The sequence below is a fragment of the Actinia tenebrosa genome, unplaced genomic scaffold (genome assembly GCF_029948245.1).
Source record: "Actinia tenebrosa isolate PJP-AT-01 unplaced genomic scaffold, QUT_ActTen_1.0 PGA_scaffold11__36_contigs__length_13525064, whole genome shotgun sequence".
In the NCBI taxonomy this organism is placed as follows: Eukaryota; Metazoa; Cnidaria; class Anthozoa; order Actiniaria; family Actiniidae; genus Actinia; species Actinia tenebrosa.
This window is the reverse complement of record NW_028292571.1, coordinates 11,177,390-11,202,317: the sequence shown is the minus strand read 5'-3', so window position 1 is coordinate 11,202,317 and position 24,928 is coordinate 11,177,390. Positions and strand designations below refer to the sequence as shown.

The window sequence follows — 24,928 nt, the reverse complement described above, 5'->3', positions numbered from 1 at the left end:
AGAAAATGAAGAAAAAACGTTTTTGATATTTATATTCATTTATACAATGGCCCATAAGGGACAAGCAGCAAATTAGACGATTAGCTGCAAATAACAAACAAGTTGCTGCATATACATGTGCATATTACTTCATAACCACCCAGTGTTGGTTGAGTATACAAAGCATTTCTAGCTTCTCTTGTTAGATCAACCAAGATGGCGGCTGTTTCACTGATTGTCATACATATCTCATGGGCTTTGTACCCACCGACAGAAATTCAAAAAAGAATCGTTAGAAGCGTTACCAAGATACAAATTGGTATCGAAATAAAAAGCATCTTTGAAGATTACGCGTTTGGGGTTGATAGTAACAGTAAGTGTGACATGCTTACCGCGCTCAGTATTCTTGTGATAGCTTCATCACAATGATAGGAAAGTTAGAATAGCATATATAGAAAAGCCTACTATAAAGGTATTTTGAGATAAACATCACTCGATTAAATTTACTATGACGCGATTTTACCACAGCCCCAGCGTGAAAAGATTGCTCCAATAGAATAAAATACAACGTACGGTACTTTGTGAATAAATGATCAATGAAAACAAAGCTAGAAATAAAACACGTGACATGTATTCACCATTCTCCATACATTGGTTCACTGGACAAACACAAAGCGCTCAAGCGAGGTCCCAAGGTACTTTCAAAGGATTATCCAAATTTGAACTTGCAATCTCGAATGAATGCATGCTTTGACTTTGACCAGTGAACCGATGTATGGAAAATGGTGAATAAAGCGTGTATTGTTAAACATTTTGAACATTTTGAACATTCTTATTGACTCACACACACATAAATATATGCAAGTATTCACAGGAGCAATATTAATGAATATTGAAAAAAAAAGTTGAAACTAAAATAATTATAAGAGAAAGAGCTTATTTATGAAGTGTGTGGTTGTTGAAGTAGTTAAAACGTTCGAGTCGACAACCACCCATTTTTAAGGTTAACTTTTTATGACCAAGAATATAGCTGACTATTTACACAAGATGGAGATCTTTGTTGAAAATACTCGCTCTTGAAGTTGCAAGTTGTTGCCATGGTGATTTATTAACACTAACAAACGTCTTCCAGTTTTTTCCTGGTCACTAGACGCGATTTAAATCCTATTTGAATTGAGGGAACACGGAGTAATCAGTCGGCTAAGTAAATCTGATTAAAATGAACGATTCCTTAAGACTATGAATACAAAATGAAACTCGATAAAACATTAATCAGTTTGGTCATAAGTTAATTGGAGATCAAATTGGAAAAAAATCGTTCTTAAAATGTATTGGAGTAAGCCATTTGTCCTGGCCGACTCATAACGAGTAATTCGTTGTATTTCTTTTCTTTTTCTTTTTTTTTTTTTTTTTTTTTTTTTTTTTCTTTACTTTTTCTGGCATGAACATTACGAATCAAGATACTCATGGTTAGCTGGAGGTCTATGCTGCTAAGATATCGTCCTCTCGAAAATGCAACAGGGCGTGTGGCAAGGGATTTTTCTCGATCCCGGGCCTCAGATTTTTCTCTCTCTACGAAACAGGAATCAAGACATTTTAGTTGAGTGTTGTACGTGTGCATAGAAAACTGAACGTGTAGAAGAGTATGATGGAAGGTATACCGCCCGGCAAGCTTCTAGAAAGGCCTACCGCGCACATCAAAGAAATAGTACTCAAATACATAATATTTTTCAGAGTCGAATAAGTGAGTACTTGAAAAAGGAAACTTAAACACCGTCTAAAATTGTCTACTTACGTTATCGTTTGAGACGTTGTTCCTCCCGCGGCGTAGTAAAAGAGGAAATTAGGAGAATAGTATGGCGTTGATATTGTGCAAGGCGTAAAAATTAGAATGAATTTAAGAAAGTTTGGAATTGTACTAACACTTCGGACATTCGTCCTTCGTCGGCCGGAATATAAGAGAAATGATTCAATAGAAGAAGGGTAGAGTTTAAATAGTACAGGGAATAAAAGAATGACGGTAAAAAAAGTTGGTTACTGTACTTACGTTCGGACATTAGTCCTTCATCGGGGTAGAAGAGAAATGATTAGCGGAAAATCTTAGAGTTTATATAGTGCAGGGAGTAAAAGTATCACAAAAGAAAGCAGCATGAAAAAACGTCAAAAAAAAAAAAAAAAAGTATAATTTGAAGGTATTAATCAAAAGCGAAGCGTTCATTCATCCAATGGTTATTTTTGTGAAAATATGACCTCGTTTTTGAAAAAAAAACTCTTCCACACGTAGTGTTCAGTTTCGAATCTCTTTTTTCGTATTGCGAGTCCACACCTATCCGTTGTCGAAAATTTGTGTTTTCAAGTGACTTATTCACTAGAAACATGTGGACAGAAGGCCATTTCGCAAAGAAAAGGAACCTTACTTAAGTGGACGGGGCCTTATTTACGCCGTCTTTTACGAGATTTATTTTTGACTAGAGTCCAATGACTTACCTGGAGTTCCGCGGTACCCTTTAAAACAATGCTCAGTTTCTTCGTGTTTTGATTGGCTGGCCTCAGTGCTTTGCATCGTGGATTTCCTAAGGAAAAAACAAAGTTATTCTCTGTACTGATTTTAACACTAAAATCGGAGGAAAAACCATAACGAACTCTTTCTTAAAAAGCTCTTTCTTACCCAAAGTTGTTTACTATAATTCGGAAAAAAAGCGTACCAGTTGTCTTCTTAGTCGAAGAGCAGTTCTGAATGAACGACGCCCAGAAGCATCTATCTTATAGAAAACATGTCTAAGCTCCTATTGGCTGGTTATTAATTGGTAGGCAGGTAACAATTAATGGCAAAGCAATCGTGAACTTTCTCGAGACCTGAGCCGAACTTTTCAGTTTATGAATTCAATAGGCCCTTTGCAGCTAGTGGTCACGTGCTTGGATACCGCTTAGCAACACAAAACTGGAGAGCAAGCCTTCCAGTAAACAAAAGTTGTAATAGGTCAAGCACGCGTGGTTTTATACGATAGTTTCATCGTTCAAAACGCTTAATCCTTTTGCCCTATCTACAAACACAGTAAGATAATCTTAAATTCTCTCCTTTGGACTCGATTTTTGGTTCGAAGTAACGATATTCTTCGCGTTATCGCGAAAAAATTGTCACCGCCGGCCCGCTCGACGGCTGAAAAACATGGCGACTTCGCAAGGTATGTACTTCAAAACTCTCCTTTTTTTTGGTTTCTTTTCAATTATTGGACTTCTAAAATCTCTAAAATAACAGTTTAGATTGTGAATGGTGATCGATTGTAATTGGACGGCATTTTAATGGACGATTTGTTTATTTTTTGTGAGAGTGATTCCACGTCTAAAGTCAAGACTAACCCATGTTTACATATATTCGCTGTAGATGTTAGAACTCCCGACGAGCCATCACATACCAAGAAAAATTCTTCGTACTGATATTTTTATATTTATTTTTGTTTTAGATGAAGTAGAAACTCAAGACATCTCTATCTTTCCTTCCCTCACCTTCGATGATTTAGGGAGCTACGCTATAGAGAAGTCTGGCTGCACAAGCACTTCGAAAGCGTACAAATTTATGGCGGAACCAGGCTATTTACATGACGTTAAAGGTACTTGATAGCCAAAATGTTTTTTCTATTTCATTATGATATGAATGGCAGACAATTCACACTAATTTTTCCAATTTTTTAGTGATATATACCGACCAGTGCGTGAGAGTTAAATGCAAGTGTTACCGCTCAATGAGGAAGTCTGAACCACCGCACATTTTAGAGGTGTCAGTCCAGAACAACAATTTGACATTGCTGTCTGGGCTGTGCTCATGTGTAGCCGGGGCAGGTGGATACTGCCATCATGTGATCGGGCTTCTTTACTATTTAGCCCTTCTTAAGCAACTGGAACATCGGACATTGCCTGATGAGCTAACATGTACCAGCATGAAGCAGCGTTGGAGCATACCTAGAGGATCCAAAATCGCACAAAAAGAAATACAAGACGTGCTAGTGAAAAAACCCCAACTTGGCGCTTCGTACAGTAGATATATCAAGAGTAATTTGTATTCCCCATCTACCCAGTATCCTACCCTCACAAAAGAGCACTTTAACGGCTTCCAACCACCTTATCCTCTCTTTACAACCATTCTGCCCAATCAAGATCAACTTGGCAATATCCCATTTGTACAGAGCAAGTTTGGAAATGTCCCAAAAGGCTGTGTCCTGTCATATCAACAAAAGATGTCAACTGACTACATCATAAATGATTTTACTTGCACTTCTTTCCCAGAGCTTCCCCTCTCAAGTGCAGAGGACAGATTTAATAACAATGTGTCAATCTGTCTTGACAGTCGTCAACAATCTATATTTGGAACATTGTCTGTGACAACAGAGTCATCACTGAGAGTGCAGCAGCAAACAGTCACTCAAAGTCAGAGTGATGTATGGCACCTGCTCAGAAAAAAAAGGGTAACAGCAAGCAAATTTGGCATTGTCGCTCGCCGGGTGTCACATTTTGACACCCTTGTCAATCAGCTAAACCCCACCAGATTTGTACAAACTGCAGCAATGAGAAGAGGCATTGAACTTGAACCACATGCTGCCATGGTCTATGCTAGCAATGCAAAGGGTGGAAGAGTAAACCTCTTCCCATCTGGGCTGATTGTCCACCCAAAGTGCCCATGGCTAGGTTGTAGCCCAGACAGGAAAGTTTATGACCTTGATGCCGTAAATAATGGTCAGAATCCCTTTGGCTTGTTAGAAATAAAGGTCGTTAAAGAGGGGGAAACATCATTTGACAATGTGAGGTATCTCACCAAGGACCAGAACACTAACCAGTACAAACTGAAAACAACAGACATTTATTATTACCAGATCCAGTGCCAGCTTGGACTCACAGGATTAGAATGGTGTGATTTTTTCAGTTACATTGACGAAAATTTGTTTGTTTGCTCTAGAATTAATTTTGATTCAGTGTTTTTCCAGCAAGCAAAGGACAAAGTTGATAGTTTTTTCTTCAATTACTATTTACATTAATACACTAAGATTTTTGTTGTTGTTCTCAAACCATGGCCAGATTTCTTATGATAACAAATATTATATTATTTTTATTAATGACAAATCAATTCATAATCTTAATTTATTTTTTATTATATTTATATCATATTAGTATTATATTTATTTGTGCTATTTAGATTTTGTGTTTGTTCATTAGTTTTTTTTTTTGAGTTTTCATTTACAAACAAATTGAAATAGTTACAAAAAGCAATCCAAGACACATGATAAACCAACCTGCATTAAAGATTATCTAATGGGTTATGTAAGCCACATTAATCATACATTCACCAACTTCTTACAGACACTATGCCTCATTATTACCATTGGATAAAATAAGTGGGCCTTGAAAATTTGTAAGGAGGCAGGCTACAGTATATAACTGATTGACTGAACCTAAAGTGGACAATGGCACATCTGAATCAAAAAAGTGGTACTCTTTGACTCTTCTTATTGCCCTCTCGACATGAATTCTAAGACTTGCTAGTGTCTTTGTTTTTTGAACATCTGCGGCAGAGAATTGTTCCTGACTTTCAAGAAACGGAGGAATATTTAACTCTACCCGCTTCTCCCTAAGTAAATCTTCAATGTCAAACCCTTTGTCTGCCATGACTGAATCACCAGGTTCTAACAAATCTAGAATGCCGCTGCACCTTGTGATTTCCTTATCACTAATCCCCCCTGTGTAAAGGCTAGAAACGAAGCTAATAGCTCCATTAGGGGTAATGCCTATCAAACCCTTGAGTGTAGTATTACTCTTATAACTAGAATAAAGCTGCGACTGAAGTAGTAGGGAGGTAGGTGTTTGAACAAAAATCTCTGTACAATCTAAAATGACACGTGTGCTTGCATAAAGCTTTTTAAAACCTTCTGGCATAAACCTATCAACATCTTGCCTTGAAGGCCAGATCACTTGACTACCAAGAAGAAAATACAAAAAATTAGTCCATGTGATCAATTTCCTGCAAACTGACGATTTATGTATTCGGAACCTATGAGCTAAATCCTGTCCGAATAGACCTAGTTTGAGGCGTACACAAAACATAAACAATTCATCCACAAGAAGCATATTTCTTGAGTCTGGTCTACTTTCTCTTTCTCCAGAGGCATAACAATATGTCATTTGTGCAGCACATGGCTGCAAAAACTTAAAAAAGAACTGAATATGTAAATAGGATGGGAAACCTGTATAAAATCTTATGATCTCATTGTCTGTGCCAAATCTCTCAAGCCCAAATTTATTAAGTGCTAATTGTTCTGCAGCTTGCCTCTTAATGTCCTCAATTTCTTTTGCAGCTTCAACTTTAACCCTTTTTATTTCAGTGAGGGCAGCTGCAGTTTCATTTCTACTTTGTTCAAGTTGCTTTTGTGCATCTTGGAACTGTGCTCTGAGTGACTGGACTTGTGCTTGTAGGTCATCCATGCTGAAGGTTGTAGAAGTGCTGGGACTATTATCTTCATTGTCATCACTTTCATCTGTCTGAGTGTCTCTGTAAAAAGGTTTTGAAATTATGATGACACTCAGTTCACACTCAGTTCACGCTAAATAAAAAATTATAAAAGACTAAATTATTAAAATTATAAAATTATTTTGGTTTAAACCAAAATAAACATCAAGTACAATTCCATCAGTCAAGTCTAAATGAAATGTATTGAAGTAGAAATATGTGATATTCATTGCCTATCTACTTGTCGAATTATCTTTCTTCTTGCTTTGGATTTGGTTGACCAGTCAAAGATTGATGGTACAGCTTCTCTTTTTAGCAACTGACGTCCAGAATCAGTGGGAGGATTGTAATCTTCCTCAGTGAAGTGTTTTGAGCACACTCTGGTACTTTTGTTAACCTATTATAAATCAAATGTCCTTTTAATAACAATGTAACTGTATTCAACTATTTTTATCTTCATTACAGTTTTTTAAAGATCCACAGGCAATTCGTATTGTGCATTGATATTGTTAGATTCCTATATACCTTGAAGTGTGGGCCCACATCTCTTCGTATCTTCACCAGCCATTCCTTTTTCAATTGCTCATCCCTTGCACGGCCTGGTAAGCGGTGAAACTTTAAATCAGGATGATATCGAGAATCTCCGTTACACAAGGGAACACAACAATGGTACGAAGAATTTTTCTTGGTATGTGATGGCTCGTCGGGAGTTCTAACATCTACAGCGAATATATGTAAACATGGGTTAGTCTTGACTTTAGACGTGGAATCACTCTCACAAAAAATAAACAAATCGTCCATTAAAATGCCGTCCAATTACAATCGATCACCATTCACAATCTAAACTGTTATTTTAGAGATTTTAGAAGTCCAATAATTGAAAAGAAACCAAAAAAAAGGAGAGTTTTGAAGTACATACCTTGCGAAGTCGCCATGTTTTTCAGCCGTCGAGCGGGCCGGCGGTGACAATTTTTTCGCGATAACGCGAAGAATATCGTTACTTCGAACCAAAAATCGAGTCCAAAGGAGAGAATTTAAGATTATCTTACTGTGTTTGTAGATAGGGCAAAAGGATTAAGCGTTTTGAACGATGAAACTATCGTATAAAACCACGCGTGCTTGACCTATTACAACTTTTGTTTACTGGAAGGCTTGCTCTCCAGTTTTGTGTTGCTAAGCGGTATCCAAGCACGTGACCACTAGCTGCAAAGGGCCTATTAGAACTGATCACACCTTTTCCGACATGATCTTAAACTCTGTCGAAATATTAGCAAATTGTGCCTAAAATTAAGCATTTTTTCATAGAGCAGTTGCACTGAGTTCCGAGAGGAAATGTTCTGAGGGAATGAATTAACGATGGATTTTTTTTTTTTTTTTTTTTTTTTTTTTCAAGAAAAGACGGCCTATTGTTTTGTCCCCAAGAACGATTTCTCTAGGAAATCAATGCAAGTGGTCTATAGTATCTAATAATTTGTTAGAGAGTTTTATCGTATTCTTTTTCCCGCGCCGCTTTCATTAATAAGAGCTTGAATAAAAATCATCAGGGTAGTTAACCTGATATCATGTTTTATGTAACAATTGATCAAGATATTTTAACGTTAACCTACTGACCTTATGCTTTAAAATCACAATAAAGAAGTCAATAGTTCCGAATCTATCCCTTCATTTCTGTTATTCCCGCAGTTTTTTGTTTTTTGTTTTTCCTTTCTTTTTAAGAGAGAATTCTTTTCGTATTCAAGCAGTGAACGCCAAAAACTATTTTCTTGAAGAAAGGCTGTTGTACAAGGCTAAAATCTTGTTGATTCAGAAACTTTAACTTGTTTGGAAGTGGAGATGAATCAAAGTGTTAACCCAAAGCAAAAATTTTATTTGAAAATGATTAGGCCTTCATTTGCTTATTTCCCATACATTTTCTATAAAAAAGCCTGACAAAGCAACATTCTAACACAAAAGCAACAAAACATCTTTGAAATTGAATTAATTTATAATTGAAAATACCGCTTCAAACAGGCATTTTATCATAGTACATCAGTTTCTAACTGTTGAACAAGGTTTTGAGCGTTAACCCAAAACGAAAATTGGGACGATCAAAACTCATACGAAAGTCAAGTTTTTGGCGCTTTTTGCCATTATTGCTCATTATTGAAAAAAATTTCCTCTTAAAGCGTTCCGGTTGTCATCCATGGTCACCACTCTTCCTCGGCAACCATACCTGAAGCAAGAAAATTTACCATTTGAATTTAGCTTTGATTTATTTGAATTAACAATGAAGTTAAACAAACTATCAGTTTTCATTATTGCCGAAAAAAAAAAAAACTAAATTGTATTTAGCTTTTTGAAAGTCAAAAAAAAAAAAAAAAAATGTTGTCTCGTTTTTTTGTCTCGGCTAATTAAGCTGAACCTTCACTTTGATAGAAGATAAAACTGCATACGTGCAAATATATATATATATATATACCCTTAAATGCCCCCGACAATTTATAGTCAGATTAATCATTATGATATTCAGCTAATTAACTAGCTTAGCCTTAAAGCAAAATTCTAATTAGGTTGTAACCGGTTTCTAAGTTTTATTATTTGTCTTTTATCAGTAAGTTGAATGTAGGTTCCAATGATTGTTAATGAAATTAGTTCCGTGTTTTCGTTGTTGTTGTTTGGTTTAGTTTATCTCGTCAGTTTTTTCAAACCAACAAGAAAATTAACATGGTTGTTATCCGACAATTCAGTAATTAGTTTTCTCTTTATTCGACGGTGTTTTCTTCGCGTTCTCCTTCAGTTCATAGTCCCCTCCGCAAAACCCAACAAGTTAATTCCAATTCTATTTGTGAGTTAGCCATGCCCTGACTTACATCAACCCAGAGATTGTTTCAGGGTTCGATCTGTGAGTTAGCCGTGCCCTGACTTACATCAACCCAGAGGTTGTTTCAGGGTTCAATCAGTGAGTTAGCCGTGCCCTGACTTAGATCAGCCCAGAGGTTGTTTCAAAGTTCAATCAGTGAGTTAGCCGTGCCCTGACTTAGATCAGCCCAGAGGTTGTTTCAGGGTTCGATCTGTGAGTTAGCCATGCCCTGACGAGATCAGCCCAGAGGTTGTTTCAGGGTTCAATCTGTGAGTTAGCCATGCCCTGACTTAGATCAGCCCAGGGGTTGTTTCAGGGTTCGATCTGTGAGTTGTCTAGCGCCTGACTTTCAACTAATTATAATGTTATTCAACTAATACCGAAAGTCACACCTAATTTGTCTAATCTTATCATATCTTTTGACCAACTACGTTCATATCCAACTAGCTTAGGAACATTATCTTTTTCAAAAGTGGTCAGCGATATCCAAGATAAGCTTAAAGCGCATAATTATATCAACTGCTACCCTAGAATTTTTTTCAGGACCTTGTTTCTCCTCACTAACAAATTCTATGTAGTAGCACGGCTATTCGATTCCATTCACTTTGGAAAGATTGGCCTTTTTCGCTTCTTCAGTAATTGTGATCAATATGAGCTTTTGCTAATGACTCATGATAATGTATGGCGAACCAGCCCCAAGTTTGAGAAACAACACTAATCCTGGTCGTGCACAAGTTAGGAAAAAATCGCGGTGAACAGCCTTTTTTTTTTTTTGAAGATTTTTATCCATAGTTTTATGATACAGAAATTTAATGAGGATGGGTTGTGTAAATGTATGAATAGTAAATAAAGTGGAAGGGACACTGAAAGAACTCAGGAAAAAATCGAGTTGAATTCGAGGTGGGAATCGAGATCACAACCTTACCGCATGTTCGAGTGAAATTTCTAAGGTTTTTATACAATGATTGTATAAAAAATTAAGATATTATAACAAATAAAGGCAAATATAATAACTAAGAATACTCAAATGGAAACGTGTACATATAATATGAAGCTAGACGGAAAATCATACCAAAATGACTGTGAAAACCAGACAGCAAGAACACAAACAAAAACACTTGGGGAAAAAGAAAATAATACGACAGCAAGGTAACACATTGTGCGGTAACAGAAAGAACAATTCAAGGTTTAAAGGGGCTTCGAAAAACAAAGGAAAACATTGGTGTTTAAAACCAAAGCACCAAAAATAGCAAAGAGAAGCACTTCTTTTTGAAAATCAAAAAATGACGTGTTAAAAAAAATCCAAAAAATCTCTATGGAAACGAAACAAGTTTCTAAATGCTACTGATAAATCTCCGAACGGCAAAAATTACTTAACATACGGATTTCCCTTTTCTTGTTACTGACTTTTGTTTTTCAGAAGGATTAGTTACAGCTTGAATCGAACTTCAAACTACAAACTTTATTCGCCAAAGTGGCCAAGGTGTTGATTAATGAATACCATTCCAAGTAGTTTTGTACTAGACAAAAGCGTTGTTGATCTGATTGTCTTTAATCAATCTCCAATTGAAATCAAATCGTATTAAAAACCACTTTATTTCTATGGCAATATCTTTGGACACTCAAAGCTAATCTTTTTTAGCCGAACTTTTCTTTTTGAGCACTTTTTTATGAGCCAAAAGTTGTCGCCTCGAATTATGAAAGTTCTGGCTTACGAAAGGAAAAAAAAAGATATTTTTGTCGTGTGTAAAATTTAACAATGCTGATAAGTGGCAATTCAAATATTTTCTTTCGATGGCAACGTACCATCATAGAAGTCAATATTTGCTGAACAAACTAACGTAAAATTTAGTCTAAATAGAAAGAAAATATTAGCATTACTACATACACTCGAGCCGTGAACACTTCGAGTTTTTTTCGAAAAACGAAAGATAACTACAGTTAATCCAATAAAATGTCATGTTTAGTGAAATTTAACTTGGATGCTTTTCATTAAAACCCAATTTTTGGAGATTTCCTAAATTTTTATGGACAAATCAGCACGGGCATAAGACAGACTTGAAAACTAGATTATAAGAAAAGGTGACTTTTTTATAGTTAATAACTGGCTTCGTTTGTATAGGTTTTTGAGTTTAAATTTTCAAAGTCGACCCTGACATCAACGTATGGTCACCAATAGTCACTCGAGAGTTTCCAGCAAAATTGTGACATCTTTGATTTCCTGGAATTATAATGAAGGTACCAGACAATGAAAAAAAGACTCTTTGAAAAATTGAGATTAGATAAAAACAGTTATCAAAAAATCGAATGACATTACGATGGGATTATCGAATGCAACGTAACCATAGTTTTAAGTTTGGTGAGCGAAACTCGAGGTTTTGTTGTTAAAGTCTAAATGCCCGGCAGCCGGTCGCAGTCTAAAATTGACTAAATGCCCGGCAGTCCAAACTTTCACCAAAAAAAAAAACGAGAACTGGCTACAGCTAATGGTATCAAACTAGTCTAACTTTATTATGTCATATCAAGCGCTTCCTGTAGTCTGGACTGATTCGAAAAAAGATTGTCTGTATTCGCTCGGCATAGAATACGGAGCACTTGGTTCATGTCACTTAGAATATTTTCACCAACACTGCCGATCGCGGTCTCAAATACACTAAATGCCCGGCAGTCCAAACTTTCGCGAAAAATACGATAATTTACCTACGTTAATGAAGCCAAACTAGTCTAAATTTATCGAGGAATATTAAGCGCCTCTTGTACTCTACACAGCTTCTAATAAGGATTGTTTTGTATTACTTAGCAAAAAAATAAACGATGGGACAAGTAGGAAAGGGTAGATAAAAAGCTAGTTGTGGTAAGAAGAGCGAAAAAGTCCAATATTGATACATAGTATAATTTTGATAATTAATCATTTTATCGGAAAGTTTGGACTGCCGGGCATGTGTATTTGAGACCGCGACCGGCAGTGTTGGCGAAAATATAAGTGACGTGAACCAAGTGCTCGGTATTCTATGCCGAGCAAAGACAAACAATCCTTATTAGAAGCAGTGTAGTGTGCAAGAAGCGCTTAATATTCCTCGATAAATCTAGACTAGTTTGGCTTCATTAACGTAGGTAATTTATCGTATTTTTGGCGAAAATGGCGACCGGCAGTGTTGGCGAAAATATTCTAAGTGACATGAACCAAGTGCTCCGTATTCTATGCCGAGCGAATACAGACAATCTTTTTTCGAATCAGTCCAGACTACAGGAAGCGCTTGATATGACATAATAAAGTTAGACTAGTTTGATACCATTAGCTGTAGCCAGTTCTCGTTTTTTTTTTTGGTGAAAGTTTGGACTGCCGGGCATTTAGTCAATTTTAGACCGCGACCGGCTGCCGGGCATTTAGACACTGCGTTTGTTAAACTTGAGACCAAAAACTTTAACTTAAATTTGCTCTGAACTAAAAACTCTTCAATTCAAACTGAAAAGTGTTAGAATTCATTTGCAATAAAATTTAAGAGAAGTAATAAGTTTTTTTTTGAAGTCTATTTTGAAGAACGACGTTTCGGTGTCCTAGCTCTTCAGTCAAACTAGACCATTTGAGCTCCTTCTGTATTGCAGTTCCAAAAGGTATTGTCCATCTCAGATTACTCAGGCTTCATTAAATCATACTGTTGAAAAGTTCCTTCGGAAACCTTTAAAAGTGCCTTGAAATATTTACCAATAAAGTAAAGTATAATCTCCCTGGATTATATCTGGCTTTGTCATTTTTGTCACAAAAAATCGGTTCTTAGTCATTCGGGCCTTCAAGCTTAACACAACAAGGTCCTCACGTTGCATTGCTGTTCGTGCCGCTTTTTAAATTTGATAACTATGTTTTTGTTGTTGCTTCGACTCGATTCAAGGAAAAAATAGTAAGCTACTGTGACGTTACTAAGGCTCAATCCTTGGTCCTACTTTACGAAACTCATTGTGTGATTCATAAAAACGATTTCAAACGCTGTTCAATATTGATTTTAGTTGTCTTCAGAATACGAGGAAAAATGATCGTTAATTTACTGTGGTGTTCCTAAGGCTTAATGTCTGGTCCCTTAGAAAGAGTGTTTTTTTTTTAAAAAGAAATTATTCGCACTACCTTGAAATCCAGTAAGTGAGAACTCCAGTGATCACGTTTGGGAATTTATTATAATTGTTTATTTGTGATTATAGTCTATTTACTTATACTTCAAGTGTGATCTCAAAATATCTTATAATTGTGGAAACTATACTCAAAGGTGTAATCATATAAGAGCAGTTCGCCAAAAAGCGAATGTCTTTTCATACGCATGTACTGAAAATAGCAACATGACTTAAGAGATCTGGGGTTCGAAAATCAGTCGCCATGTGAACTGAGTTGGTTGGGTTTTTTTCTGACTCCGAGGGTTAACCGTCCTCTGGTTTTTCCTCTCTCCTAGCTCTCTCAAATCTACCCCTAACTAATTCAAACTGGACTCCACGAGTATAGTATCTGCCAGAGGCACATGCTTTCAGTTCGACCCTGTGAAGCTGCGCTATCTACTGCTGTACTTGCGGTGGTGTTTAGCGACTGGGAAGTAGGGTTTGTAAAAATACTTGGTTAGGAAATGGGATTGACAACTCCCCCTCTCATAGACAAAGCGTTAGATATATCATTGTTATTACAGGTGAACAACCTCTCCATGCATGTGCACTCCGGCTCAGAAAGAAAACTTAATTGGCCTCATCTGGTTTCATAAACAGCTTTTCGAAGTAAGCGAAGGAGTCGCTCTTGATCAAAGAAGCTGGGTGTTCTTGTCGTTTGGTGTTGTTCAGCTCACAGATCTTTTTCTTTGTGCTGTAGTTGAACGACCTACATTCATTGGACCAGATACAATAATTCAATGGTGTATTTCTGGACTTGTGCTTCCAAGTACATCACGTGATAAGCTAGAGCCTCCTGACCGTCTGTGGTTGTAGCGAAAGATAATAATGATTACCAATAAATGGGTGGTTGGATGGATGGATAGATGGATGGATGCTAATCGAGAGTGGTTTAATATATCCTGGCTTGTTTTGAATAAAAATCTCTTTATGACTTTTCACTCCACTACCACTACACATGCAATATTCTATGCACACAACGCGCAACTCACAGTTTGATTTTTACGGAGGGAGGAAACCGGAGAACCCGGAGGAAACCCTCGTAGCATAGGAGAGAACAACACATCAAACAAATTCAATAGGCCCTTTGCAGTTAACGGTCACGTGTCTGTACTGGAGGGCTAAATTTATGTTTTTATATTAAATTGGTGATTCTTTTTAGGTACTTGTAAAGAACTGAATGAAAAGATGTGTATCCAGTGTGTTACGAAATGTAGTTTTATTACGATCTCTCAAAGCAGGTTGTAGAAAAATGTCAAAATGTTCATTCATTTGCTCTCAGTGAATTAATCAGCACGTGATTGCTTAGCTGCGAAGGGCCTATTTACATTTTGCCCGCAGGGCTTGAACCAGTTATCCGAACCATTAATAAGCCTGAAGCGAGATGACGTTTTACCCCCGTCTCTAGACCATAATCCTTTTCACATTGCTTTTGTTCTTTAATTATGACTATTGTTCCTGTATTCTCTAAGGAATCAAAAATTTGAATATGAAATAAATTTTAAAACTATTATGGTATAGAGTCGGGGGTAAAACGTCATCTCGCTTCAGGCTTGTTAGAACCACAGTGGTGAAAGACGCGTTAGCAACGCTACCCACGCTACCCATAAGAAAACTTCCAGGGGATATATTTTAAATCACCTTGATTGTTATATTCTTCGTTTACAATGCAATATCGAGCTGGAATACGCAAACATTTAGAAATCGCATCAAACTTGTACAGGTAAAATCCAAAACAATGTATACATGTACCGTGGTGCTCTGATAACAACAGTCGCCGTTTAAGTGAAAGCAGACAGTTCTCGGTGTCGTGTGAGTAGGGTTGCTTGTTGATTCTCTCTTCTCTCCTCGAGGGTTTTCCGAATTCTCCGGTTTTGCTCCCTCCGTAAAATAATCAACTTCTAAATTCCAATTGCAATCCAATGTAACAAGAGCCACTCTGTGGAATCCCCCGTTAATCCCATTATTTATTTATTTATTCACTATCTCTCGTTCGAGTTTCATATTACTAACTCGACGAATTTTTATTTTAACTCGACGTTTGAAGACGTGATTTTTTTCACTTTATCTTCAAGTCTCTTTTACTGATACACAGTTGGCCACTTTAGAAACGAGCAAGAGACTGGGGCGAGTTTTGAATCTTAATTTCATTAGGAAAAAAACGTTTGTCATTTTGAGAAACCATCTCAACATTAGTCTGGCAAATGTGAACATGATTGGATGAAAAGAACCTGTATTATTGCCTTTCAAAAGTGTTGACGATTTACGAAGAATGTATGAAATGAAAAAAATGATTATGATTTATATAGCGCCCTTTTATATGTGGATATAATCAAAGGCGCTTTACATTGAGTTGTGAATGACAGATCGCTCCTAAGCAATTTACAAGCATGAGAGATGGTTAGTATGAAGTGTAGGCACTGAGGGTGGTCACTGCCAGAGTTTCTTTTTACGTCCTCAGTGGTTCTTTTATGTCCCCCATTTACTGTAGGTTATGAAGGGTTGGGAGACAGGGCCTACGGTTTAAAGTCCTTGTCCAAGAAGACTTGAAGGTCTAACCATTTGCAGATATTATTACAAAAGAAAAACCAGTTATTTTAAGACCCTGAGTGGCGGCGTATGGTTACAAGGGACGCTTGTTCCTTGTAACCTCACATTCTTTTAAATTTTTCAGACTTTTGAAGGCTTGTAACTCTGGTTCTTTTTAACCAATCATGTTCCAAATTCACAGACTTACTAATATTGAGTTGCTTTATCAGATGACGAAATTCTTTTGCTAATAATTAGATTCAAATTCAAAACTCGCCCCAGTCTTTTGCTTGTTTTTAAAGTTGACCACTTTAGAAACGAGTGAAGGACTGGGAATGAGTATATAGAAGGTATTGATACTTAATCTTATTCAAAATATATTTCCACGAAGAGAAAGAGCACATCAAAATTAACAGATTTCTGCAGTTTGGCTTCGATTGGCTAAGTAACAGCTAAATTACAAGCAATCAAAAACATCAGAAACTAGGGACAAGCGTCCCCAGTAACCATACATTTCTTTGTAATTTTTGAGATGTTTGTGAGGTTGCTACATAAAAAGTATGAACCCAAAAGCTTGAAACTCTAGGAACTTACCAATTTCGATGTACTCTTTCTTGGTAGGGTGTTTATTTAACCTGGTTAATTCTAAAAACTCGTTCCCAGTCCTCAACTCGTTTCTAAAGTGGGAAGTTTGACTTCTACTGTTTGTACTTCATGTAAGACAACATAAAATTGCACTATTGGATTATTAATTATTTATTATTGATTATAACGTCGTGAAACCTAACCCTAACCCCCCAAAAAACTAACCTTAAACGTTATTACGGAATAGTGCCATTTCATGTAGTCTTACATAAAGTGGTAAGGCTATTTACAGCCAGTTATCAAATTCCCAAAGAGGGGTTTTTGCACTATTTTAACCTCTATTAGGCGACTAACCTCTATTTATCGGCCAATTCATAATTGCCTAAGGGTGGCCGTTAAATAGAGGTTTTTGAACTCAAATTTCTTGTAAGTGTTCCAAGAACTTTGAATAATTACTTTTCTTAAATGTGTTAAATTCAGCCATAGCTTGCTATTTGCAGTCTCTCCGAGAGCAGGGAATCATGGGAACGTATCTTCTCTTTATACGTGTGTCATCACTAGACTTCTTCTCTAGCCAGGGCAAATGCGCTACTGTTCGTTTGTTGATGATTTCTGTATTGGGATTAAAGCTTTTTGAGTCGTCTGAGTTGGTTATACTCAATGTGATTACTTGGTGTCATCCAAATGTTCTACCATTACGTCCCTTTTCGATTTCTTTCACTTTCCTTAAAGTCCCACTGTGACGTTATCATGTATTTGCAGGCTACATCCTAGTGTTCTAGTGCACAGTAGGGAATATAAATACTCTTTTCCTTAACAATCTGCCAATGTCCAATGAAGGGTGGCCGACTAACTTATCATGGACAGACAGACAGACAGATGGAAAGAGAGAGTATATTCTGGTGTTCAGATATAAATACTCTTTTCCTTAACAATCTGCCGATGTCCAACGAAGGCATGGCCGACTGACTTATCATAGACAGACAGACAGATAAAAAAAGAGAGTTAATCCTAGCGTTCAGATATAAATACTCTTTTCCATAACAATCTGCCGATGTCCAATGAAGGCATGGCCGACTGACTTATCATGGACAGACAGATAGAAAGAGAGAGTATATTCTAGTGTTCAGATATAAATACTCTTTTCCATAACAATTTGCCGATGTCCAACAAAGGCATGGCCGACTGACTTATCATGGACAGACGGACAAACAAGTATAGAGACAGTAATGTAAGTTATGTTTCTATGATGGCTGTACTTCTGTGTCCCTCAGGGTTAGTTGGATTGCCTTTGTCTATGACCACTGTGGGTGTTTCATCTAGTGTTGTGTCCTCAGATGGTATATTTTCGTCTTTTTCTCCTTGGTCTTCCATTGACGGCCAACTGCCCTGTGCCTGATCGAGTTTTTGGAGTCTTTCATTCAAGGCTTTTAATGCTCTTTGTCTGTAAAGAAGTATTTGAAAATTAGGAATAGGTGGTCACTAGGTCGCATGTTACTTCCTCCACACGATCTCAACACACACACAAATTAAAAGGGATTCATGAATATTTTGTATGTAATTTATAACAAAATGTATTGCAAGAATGTCAAATATTTGACCAATAGGATGTTTGCATGATGGCGTCATTTGACTCCCACTACCAAGATGCTTCGCGAATTTTCTTTCTTATTCAAATTTGTATTCCCTCCATGAGAATAGTAAGACAATTGGTACTAATTAACTGAACAAAAGAAAGTGTGCAAGGGAGTCTGGTAGTAGAGGTCAATGACACCATCATGCAAACGTCCTATTCTTATGCATTTGCATGCTTATTGTGGTAAGGTACTGTAACCCAATGTTTGGTGTAAGGGTTCAAGCAAATCAGACCACATATGGTAAAACCAGGGGAACATAAATTGTGCATAATTTACAGAAGCCCCACCCCCTCCCACAGATAAAACAAAAGAAAACAAAATGTTCAAAATTACCCATGAAGTTAGGAAAACAACAGGGCACAACAGAGTTTACTGTCTATTTTTTTTTTTAAAGCATTACTACCCTCTTTTACATCCGTTCTCGTGCCCCTCTTCCCATATTGATCATGTATTTTTACAACCCCCTTAACACTGTCCTACCTTTCCAATCAAGTATTAATGGCAGCAGCATAGCAAGTAGGAATTGGGGGGGGGGGGGGAGGGGCACCCAGAATAAAAAAGTAAGGAAAAAAGCCAGGGCCCAGGTTGTTTTTTAAATTCAATTTTTTTATTATTTTTTAATTTAAATTTTGACATTTACCAAAAATTTAGAGGCACGTGCCCCTTCTCCCTACATTAGTGAATGATCAGTGGTCCCTTGCACATGCCATACAAACCTTCTTCTCTCTGCATCAGCAGGGTCTATCCCAGGTAGACTTATGGTGATAGCAGATGGAGCGCCAACATCATATGTTCTGACAGGCTTTGCACATGCTCCAATCTTGACCATAAAGTTAAAGATCAAATTGGATACTGTACGGATGGGATGTCTGTAGCGAGGAGAAGACAAGACCAATAAGAATCATGTAAACACGTGTTGATAATAAATTTGCAACACTGGCATGTAAATTTCACTGTCATCCTCAATACTATAGGACAATCCAGCTATTAGGGAACGAAACTAACTTTTAAACCCACTAGCAAAACCTTGCTAGTAAGTTTTGTTCTCATTAGCAAAAATTTCAAAGTCACTTGCGATTATTTTATTTGATGCAGCTTCTCCTTCAATTTCTGGACTGTGGTCATACTCGAAAAACTTAGCTAGTTAAATGTTTTGCCCCACACTAAATACAAAATTCCACCTGCATTTTGCAAGTTTGCGAGCATTAATTTTGTGCCCTGGCTATACTAGACTTACTGGATTTGTTCTGGAAAGAAAGATGCACAAGAAAAGTCTTCACTTAGGTCTCCCCTTGACCCTCTTGCTCTTGGCTGGTAGAATCGAAGATACACCCAAGCTATCAGAATCCCAGACACAACTAAAGCCAACTGAATAACAGGCAGAATACCAACCAAGCACAATATTGTGTAAGACAGTACAACAATACCTGGTATTTGCTGCAAAAACAATAAACCATTTTTGAGTTCCAAATTACTGTTGTTTTCCTTGATTACAGACATATTTTCTCAGGGTCAACCTCATATCAGTGTTTAAATATTCACAAATATCAACGGTAAAGTAAGGAATGCACTACTTTACCAATGCAAACACTTTGAAAGAACATGATTGACTTCCCAAGATCTCACAAAAGTGGGTTCCATGGAACCCAAGGAACCACCCCTGGATCTGCCACTGGGGGAGGATCCAGAGAGGTGTCCTGCAGTGAACTGTCCACCCCCCTAGTGCTATAATAATATTACTCTTAGCTTTTTTGGAAGCAAAACAAACATTTACGTACATAATATCTCTATATACATTTAATAATTTGGGACACCCCCTAGCAAATTCCTGGATTCGCCCCTGGCGATACTAGTAGTGGTGAACTGTACACCCCCCTAGCGCCATAATAACATTACTCTTAGCTTTTTTGAAGCAAAAGAAACATTTACAATGCATAATATCTCTATATACATTTATTAATATGGGACACCCCCCTAGTCTCCCTCACATCCCCCCTAGCGATTTCATGGATTCGCCCCTGGTGATACTACTAGTGGTGAACCGTACATCCCCTAGCGCCATGATAATATTACACTTAGCTTTTTTGAAGCAAAAGAAAAATTTACAATGCATAATATCTCTATATATATTTATTAATATGGGTTACCCCCCTAGAGATTTCCTGGATTCACCCCTGGTGATACTATTAGCCTTATCAGTGGTTTTTGCAATGCTCAAAGCCAATGCCATCATGACAGATGATGGGTACTTTAAACAGTTTGACAATGAGTGATTACCTTGATTCTTACATTAACCAATCCATTGTATAAGTTTTCGTCAGGTTTAATCTGTTTGAAGGCAACTACAAGACCAGAGATGATACCTGTCATGCCACTGAACTGGAGAAACCTTTAGGTAAATAAAACGAGAGTAAACATATCAATAATTAGTAAACATATTCACCCTTTGGCCTCAATAATTCCTAAGTCCAAGAATACTCATTACAGTCTTAGAAATATCTCTTGTCCAAGACCAAAGATCTTTACAGAACGTTTTAAAAATTCTTTTAGTAATAGATTGATTTTTAATTATAATTTAGCTTTAATTTAGCTTAGAGTGCACACACTAAAACCGTGAACATTAAATAGTACTAATTAGTACTATTTCATACAGAATCCTTTGCTTTCTATTGTTTAATTATCACTAGATTTAGTGCTAAAAATTAGTATTTGTTTCACGGATTTAGTGTGAGCACTCTAGTGTCGTTTTATAATACTAAGTTTATTTATTTTTATATCATATTTATTAATACTGTATTATGTATTTGTAAATTTGATGTTTATTTCATCAAATGTAATAAAGACTTTATTATTATCATTATTATTATTATTATTATTATTATTACCATTATTACTATATCATCTCTTATTACAGTATTACAATGCAAAGCCAAGGCATGTTTAATGTATTTGTACATGTACACTTCTATGCACAGGCTTTTGTACATTAAACCTGTACATTTTGATGCAAAGCTAGCAGGTTTTACCAAATGAGTGGTGCAGAAGCTTGTTTGGAAGCGTAGAGCCAGTGCGTAAAAGTATTTGAATACATTGGTATTTTTGTGCATTGCACTGTAAGTAACACATGAACAAAGAAAATCCCTAGCGTGAAAGAGGTTTGGGAATGTGATCTTAATTAGCATAACATTTGGGCAACTTATGCTTTGAATTTCTCAAAGAATCATTAATAGTTCAAGAAGCCATATCAAGCACTTGAAAGAGTATTTCATCCTGCATCCAAACACCTCGATATTGGTTAAAAAAAACTTGGCTTATCTTGTGTTTTTCAACTCACTTCTCAGTGTTTGGAAATCAGATGAAATACTCTTTTCCGTGCTTGATATATTACTTCCAATTCAATAGCACACTTGATGCAAACAAATGACAAACAAGTGTGCAAAGGATGGTGGTAGTTGTAGTATTCACTAATATACCAAATACTGAATACAAAGTGTGCACACAAGCTGTGTGCAGTGTATGCTTTGCAGTGTGCAAAGGATGGTGGTAGTTGTAGTATTCACCATTATACTAAATACTAAATAATAAGTGAGTGCAAAAGCTGTGTGCACTGTATGCTTTGCAGTGTGCAAAGGATGGTGGTAGTTGTAGTACCAGCCAATCAATCCTAGCCAATCACAACAAGAGGTTTATTATTACAGCTATTTTATACAAATGGCCTAATTTTTTCTTACCAAATATGTGTGTTGAATGTTCCCAGGTAGATAAACAAACACAAGAGAGTTGTAACCAGAGATGTACCAACATCAAGAATGATTACAAATTTCTAAGGAAAAAAAGTTCAAAATATAATAGACCTATTTGCAAGAACGTTGTCATACGAAAATAGAACATTAGTGATTTAGTGGGATAGGAATTATATTAAAAAACAAAAGACGATCACTGAAGCTGAACTTTTTCTTTTGTCTTTTAATGTATTCCTTTCTCACTAAATTACTAATGTTCTAATATCGTAAAACAACGTTCTTGCAAAAGTGCAACATTCAAAAATTAAATTTCAACATGGTTAGCACACAGTTTGCCTAGAAAATTTAGAACTGTTAACAATGAAAGCCCATAGGTAAAATAATAGTATAATAAGTGCACAAGAAAACTAGTATAATAGAAGACTGTCAACTTACTAGAAACTCCAGGGCACCCCACAGCGGTTCGATAAATTTGCCACATAACACCAATACAAGTACATCTATTGCAACCTGGAAAAATAAATACAAACACCAGGTTAATGGCTGGCCTTCAAAACTTCAGAAAAACCTCACAAAGAGCTCTTTTTATATAATTGTACAAGTAGAGTGCTCACACTAAATCTGTGAAACAAATACTAATTTTTAGCACTAAATAGTGATAATTAAACAATAGAAAACAAAGGATTCTGTATGAAATAGTACTAATTAGTGCTATTTAATGTTCACGGTTTTAGTGCGTGCACTCTAGTAATGGTTTTGAGTAGTTAGTTTATTGACAAAAGTGGGAGGGCTAGTGTTAGCAGGGTAAAATCTTCAAGGACCAAAGAATAAACAAGTGTATTGAGGGAGGGCTTAGATTACCACTCTTCTTATTGCTACTTGCTCATAAAGACATCAGTCCCAACACTTTTGTCAATCAAAGAAATTGGTGGGTACCTTTTTATTCTCTGATTGTTGACAGTGTATTGCCCTACTTCCCTGTTGCGACTGTTGTCTTGATCAACTCGTAGCGGTGAAAAGAATGGTAAGACTAAAAGTTGAGGGCTTAAAATGAAAAATTAGTCCCTCCAAACCCCCCCCATCCATCCACACTATCTGTCATTATTCTAACAAATGCCACTTACATTCCAAATTCTATACTCCAGGAATCCTCCAGTAATGAGGGACCATATTCTAAAATTTGGTGGAATTAAACTAAAGGGAAAAAAGATAAAATATTCTTGGTTTGCAATCAATCCCAAGAGAGCACAATAACAAAAGGGATGTCCACCATGTTGGAAGATATAACAAAAGAATTCACTGAAAAATCTTTTGTCAAATTCTTCCAACATGGCGGCTATGACGTCTACTGCAAACGAAGAATTACTTTCATTGGTTAGATATAATATAAATTAATAAAAATAACATAACATTCTTAGGATGCATTAGCAAAGAATCTCTATGCGTTTACAGAATGAGAAATAAAATGATCGTAAAATTTACTAAAACTTGTAAGAGTCATAATTCGTAGGCTTTGCGGAAAAGAAAAGTCTTTAGTCCAGATTTAAATACTTCAAAGTTAGTGGTTTGTTTGAGATAAGATGGAAGATTGTTCCATAGCTTTGGAGCAGCGGATTAACAAATTAACAAGTAAGCTTAAAATCAAGTTAAAATAAGCTGTAAATCTTATCCAGAGACCTTCCTTAAATATTTTTTTTGAAAAAGTATCTTAAAAAGAATGTTTTTAATGTAATGTTGGTGAAGTAAAGATGAGATAGGATAGGGTTAATATTTGCGAATGTCATGACCAATAAATATGTTGATAATTCCAAAAGCAAGGTTCAACGCACTACCACCTATATGATATATTGGTATAAAATATTAATTTTTGAGCCCAACATTTCAAAATTAAGAAATGGAACAAAAGAAACGAGAAAGAAAGAGTACTTACAAACCAGGACACACTGCCAAAGCTGACCAAAAGGACGGAATAAACGTCAGCAAATACAGCAAACAAACCAATAGACACGACGCTTTGACTACCACTGAGGCATCACCCAGACTCTTATTGATCTGCGCCTGCAAAAAAGAGTGAGTTAACTGCGAATAAATAGAAGAGAATCGAATATTTCGAGGCTTGTTCTACCTTCAGCTGATTCAAACTGGCGTCCATCTTGGATTTATAACAGACGCATGCGCAGTTGATAAAGTCTACGTTGCACTTTAATACGTCACCGACTCTCACTGACCTACCCCTCCCCCATTAACGCTCTTAAAATAAACATCCTTTTGGGCTTTTTGAAATAATGTAGACGTTTGTGGGAACTGCTTTCTACAGTCATGAATATTTTATTGAATTTTGAGAGCATTTAACGCTAAAGAATAAGCCTGAAGCGAGATGACGTTTTACCCCTGACTCTATACCGTAATAGTTTTTAAAATTCTTTCATATTAAAATTTTTGATTCCTTAGAGAATACAGGAACAATAGTCATAATTAACGAACAAAAGCAGTGTGAAAAGGATTATGGTCTAGAGACGGGGGTAAAACAGTCATGGGGGGATGTAATGTCCAGTGGTGGCACAGGAAGCCCAACTAATGTGCGGCACCTTTTACTGATACGGCGGCCATCTTGAATTATGGGATGCCAAGAGGGCAAACAGATATATTATTGCTATAATTATATTCCTAAGCATTAACATAGTTTCTAGACAAAAGATTTAGATGAGCTTTCAATAAAACATGAGTAAAATTTTTGAAGTACCAGTTTAGCAAGCAGAAAAATGGACTCAATAACAAAATTTGTCTTGAAAGCTTTGCAAAAGAATAATATTAATGCAAACTGAATAAAAGATCTTGACTAAGGCAATTCCACGGCTTTGTCTTGTAGCTAAGTGCGTCTCATTTTAGCATATTACTGGCCAGTAACCCATTGATGCCTTTTCACGGTGGCCATATTGGAGGAACTTAACAAAAGAATTGTCAATTTCGCTATATC

At 36.5% G+C, this 24,928-nt stretch overlaps 3 protein-coding genes across 4 annotated transcripts; 1 reads left to right on the top strand and 2 right to left on the bottom strand.

Annotated features, from left to right (window-relative positions):
- The first annotated feature begins 2,885 nt into the window (after positions 1 to 2,885).
- Positions 2,886 to 5,291, top strand: LOC148912553 (uncharacterized). Its single transcript, XM_089027683.1, has 3 exons — positions 2,886 to 3,164; positions 3,444 to 3,590; positions 3,673 to 5,291. The coding sequence occupies exons 1-3, from the start codon at positions 3,149 to 3,151 to the stop codon at positions 5,007 to 5,009; spliced, it is 1,500 nt and encodes a 499-aa protein (XP_088883809.1). The 5' UTR covers positions 2,886 to 3,148; the 3' UTR covers positions 5,010 to 5,291.
- LOC148912552 (THAP domain-containing protein 2-like) lies at positions 4,819 to 7,684 on the bottom strand. Of its 2 annotated transcripts, XM_089027685.1 has the most exons (3): positions 7,395 to 7,684; positions 7,001 to 7,194; positions 4,819 to 6,872 (listed from the first exon to the last, which is right to left on the bottom strand). In XM_089027685.1, the coding sequence occupies exons 1-3, from the start codon at positions 7,408 to 7,410 to the stop codon at positions 6,702 to 6,704; spliced, it is 381 nt and encodes a 126-aa protein (XP_088883811.1). In that variant the 5' UTR covers positions 7,411 to 7,684; the 3' UTR covers positions 4,819 to 6,701. The 2 variants fall into 2 exon arrangements, with proteins under 2 accessions (XP_088883811.1, XP_088883810.1); XM_089027684.1 differs by lacking the exon at positions 7,395 to 7,684 and having other exon boundaries at positions 7,001 to 7,384.
- A 7,722-nt stretch (positions 7,685 to 15,406) lies between these two features.
- LOC116290112 (transmembrane protein 115) lies at positions 15,407 to 24,115 on the bottom strand. The gene is made up of 9 exons (XM_031697104.2): positions 24,077 to 24,115; positions 23,882 to 24,009; positions 23,076 to 23,145; positions 22,387 to 22,461; positions 21,940 to 22,031; positions 20,486 to 20,597; positions 19,446 to 19,645; positions 18,925 to 19,077; positions 15,407 to 18,015 (listed from the first exon to the last, which is right to left on the bottom strand). The coding sequence occupies exons 1-9, from the start codon at positions 24,101 to 24,103 to the stop codon at positions 17,808 to 17,810; spliced, it is 1,065 nt and encodes a 354-aa protein (XP_031552964.2). The 5' UTR covers positions 24,104 to 24,115; the 3' UTR covers positions 15,407 to 17,807.
- Between the last annotated feature and the right edge of the window lie 813 nt (positions 24,116 to 24,928).

Bases quoted from the DNA above. Each gene is read 5' to 3' on its own strand.
- LOC148912553 (XM_089027683.1), top strand. The intron at 3,591-3,672 runs GTACTTGATAGC...CCAATTTTTTAG, and splicing joins CTATTTACATGACGTTAAAG to TGATATATACCGACCAGTGC.
- LOC148912552 (XM_089027684.1), bottom strand. From the start codon at position 7,276: ATGGACGATTTGTTTATTTTTTGTGAGAGTGATTCCACGTCTAAAGTC. The intron at 6,873-7,000 runs GTATATAGGAAT...GATTTATAATAG, and splicing joins ATGTGGGCCCACACTTCAAG to GTTAACAAAAGTACCAGAGT.
- LOC116290112 (XM_031697104.2), bottom strand. From the start codon at position 24,103: ATGGACGCCAGTTTGAATCAGCTGAAG. The intron at 22,032-22,386 runs GTAAGTTGACAG...TTTTTTCCTTAG, and splicing joins GGGGTGCCCTGGAGTTTCTA to AAATTTGTAATCATTCTTGA. The intron at 19,078-19,445 runs GTAAGTCTAGTA...TCCTCGCTACAG, and splicing joins TTCTTTCCAGAACAAATCCA to ACATCCCATCCGTACAGTAT.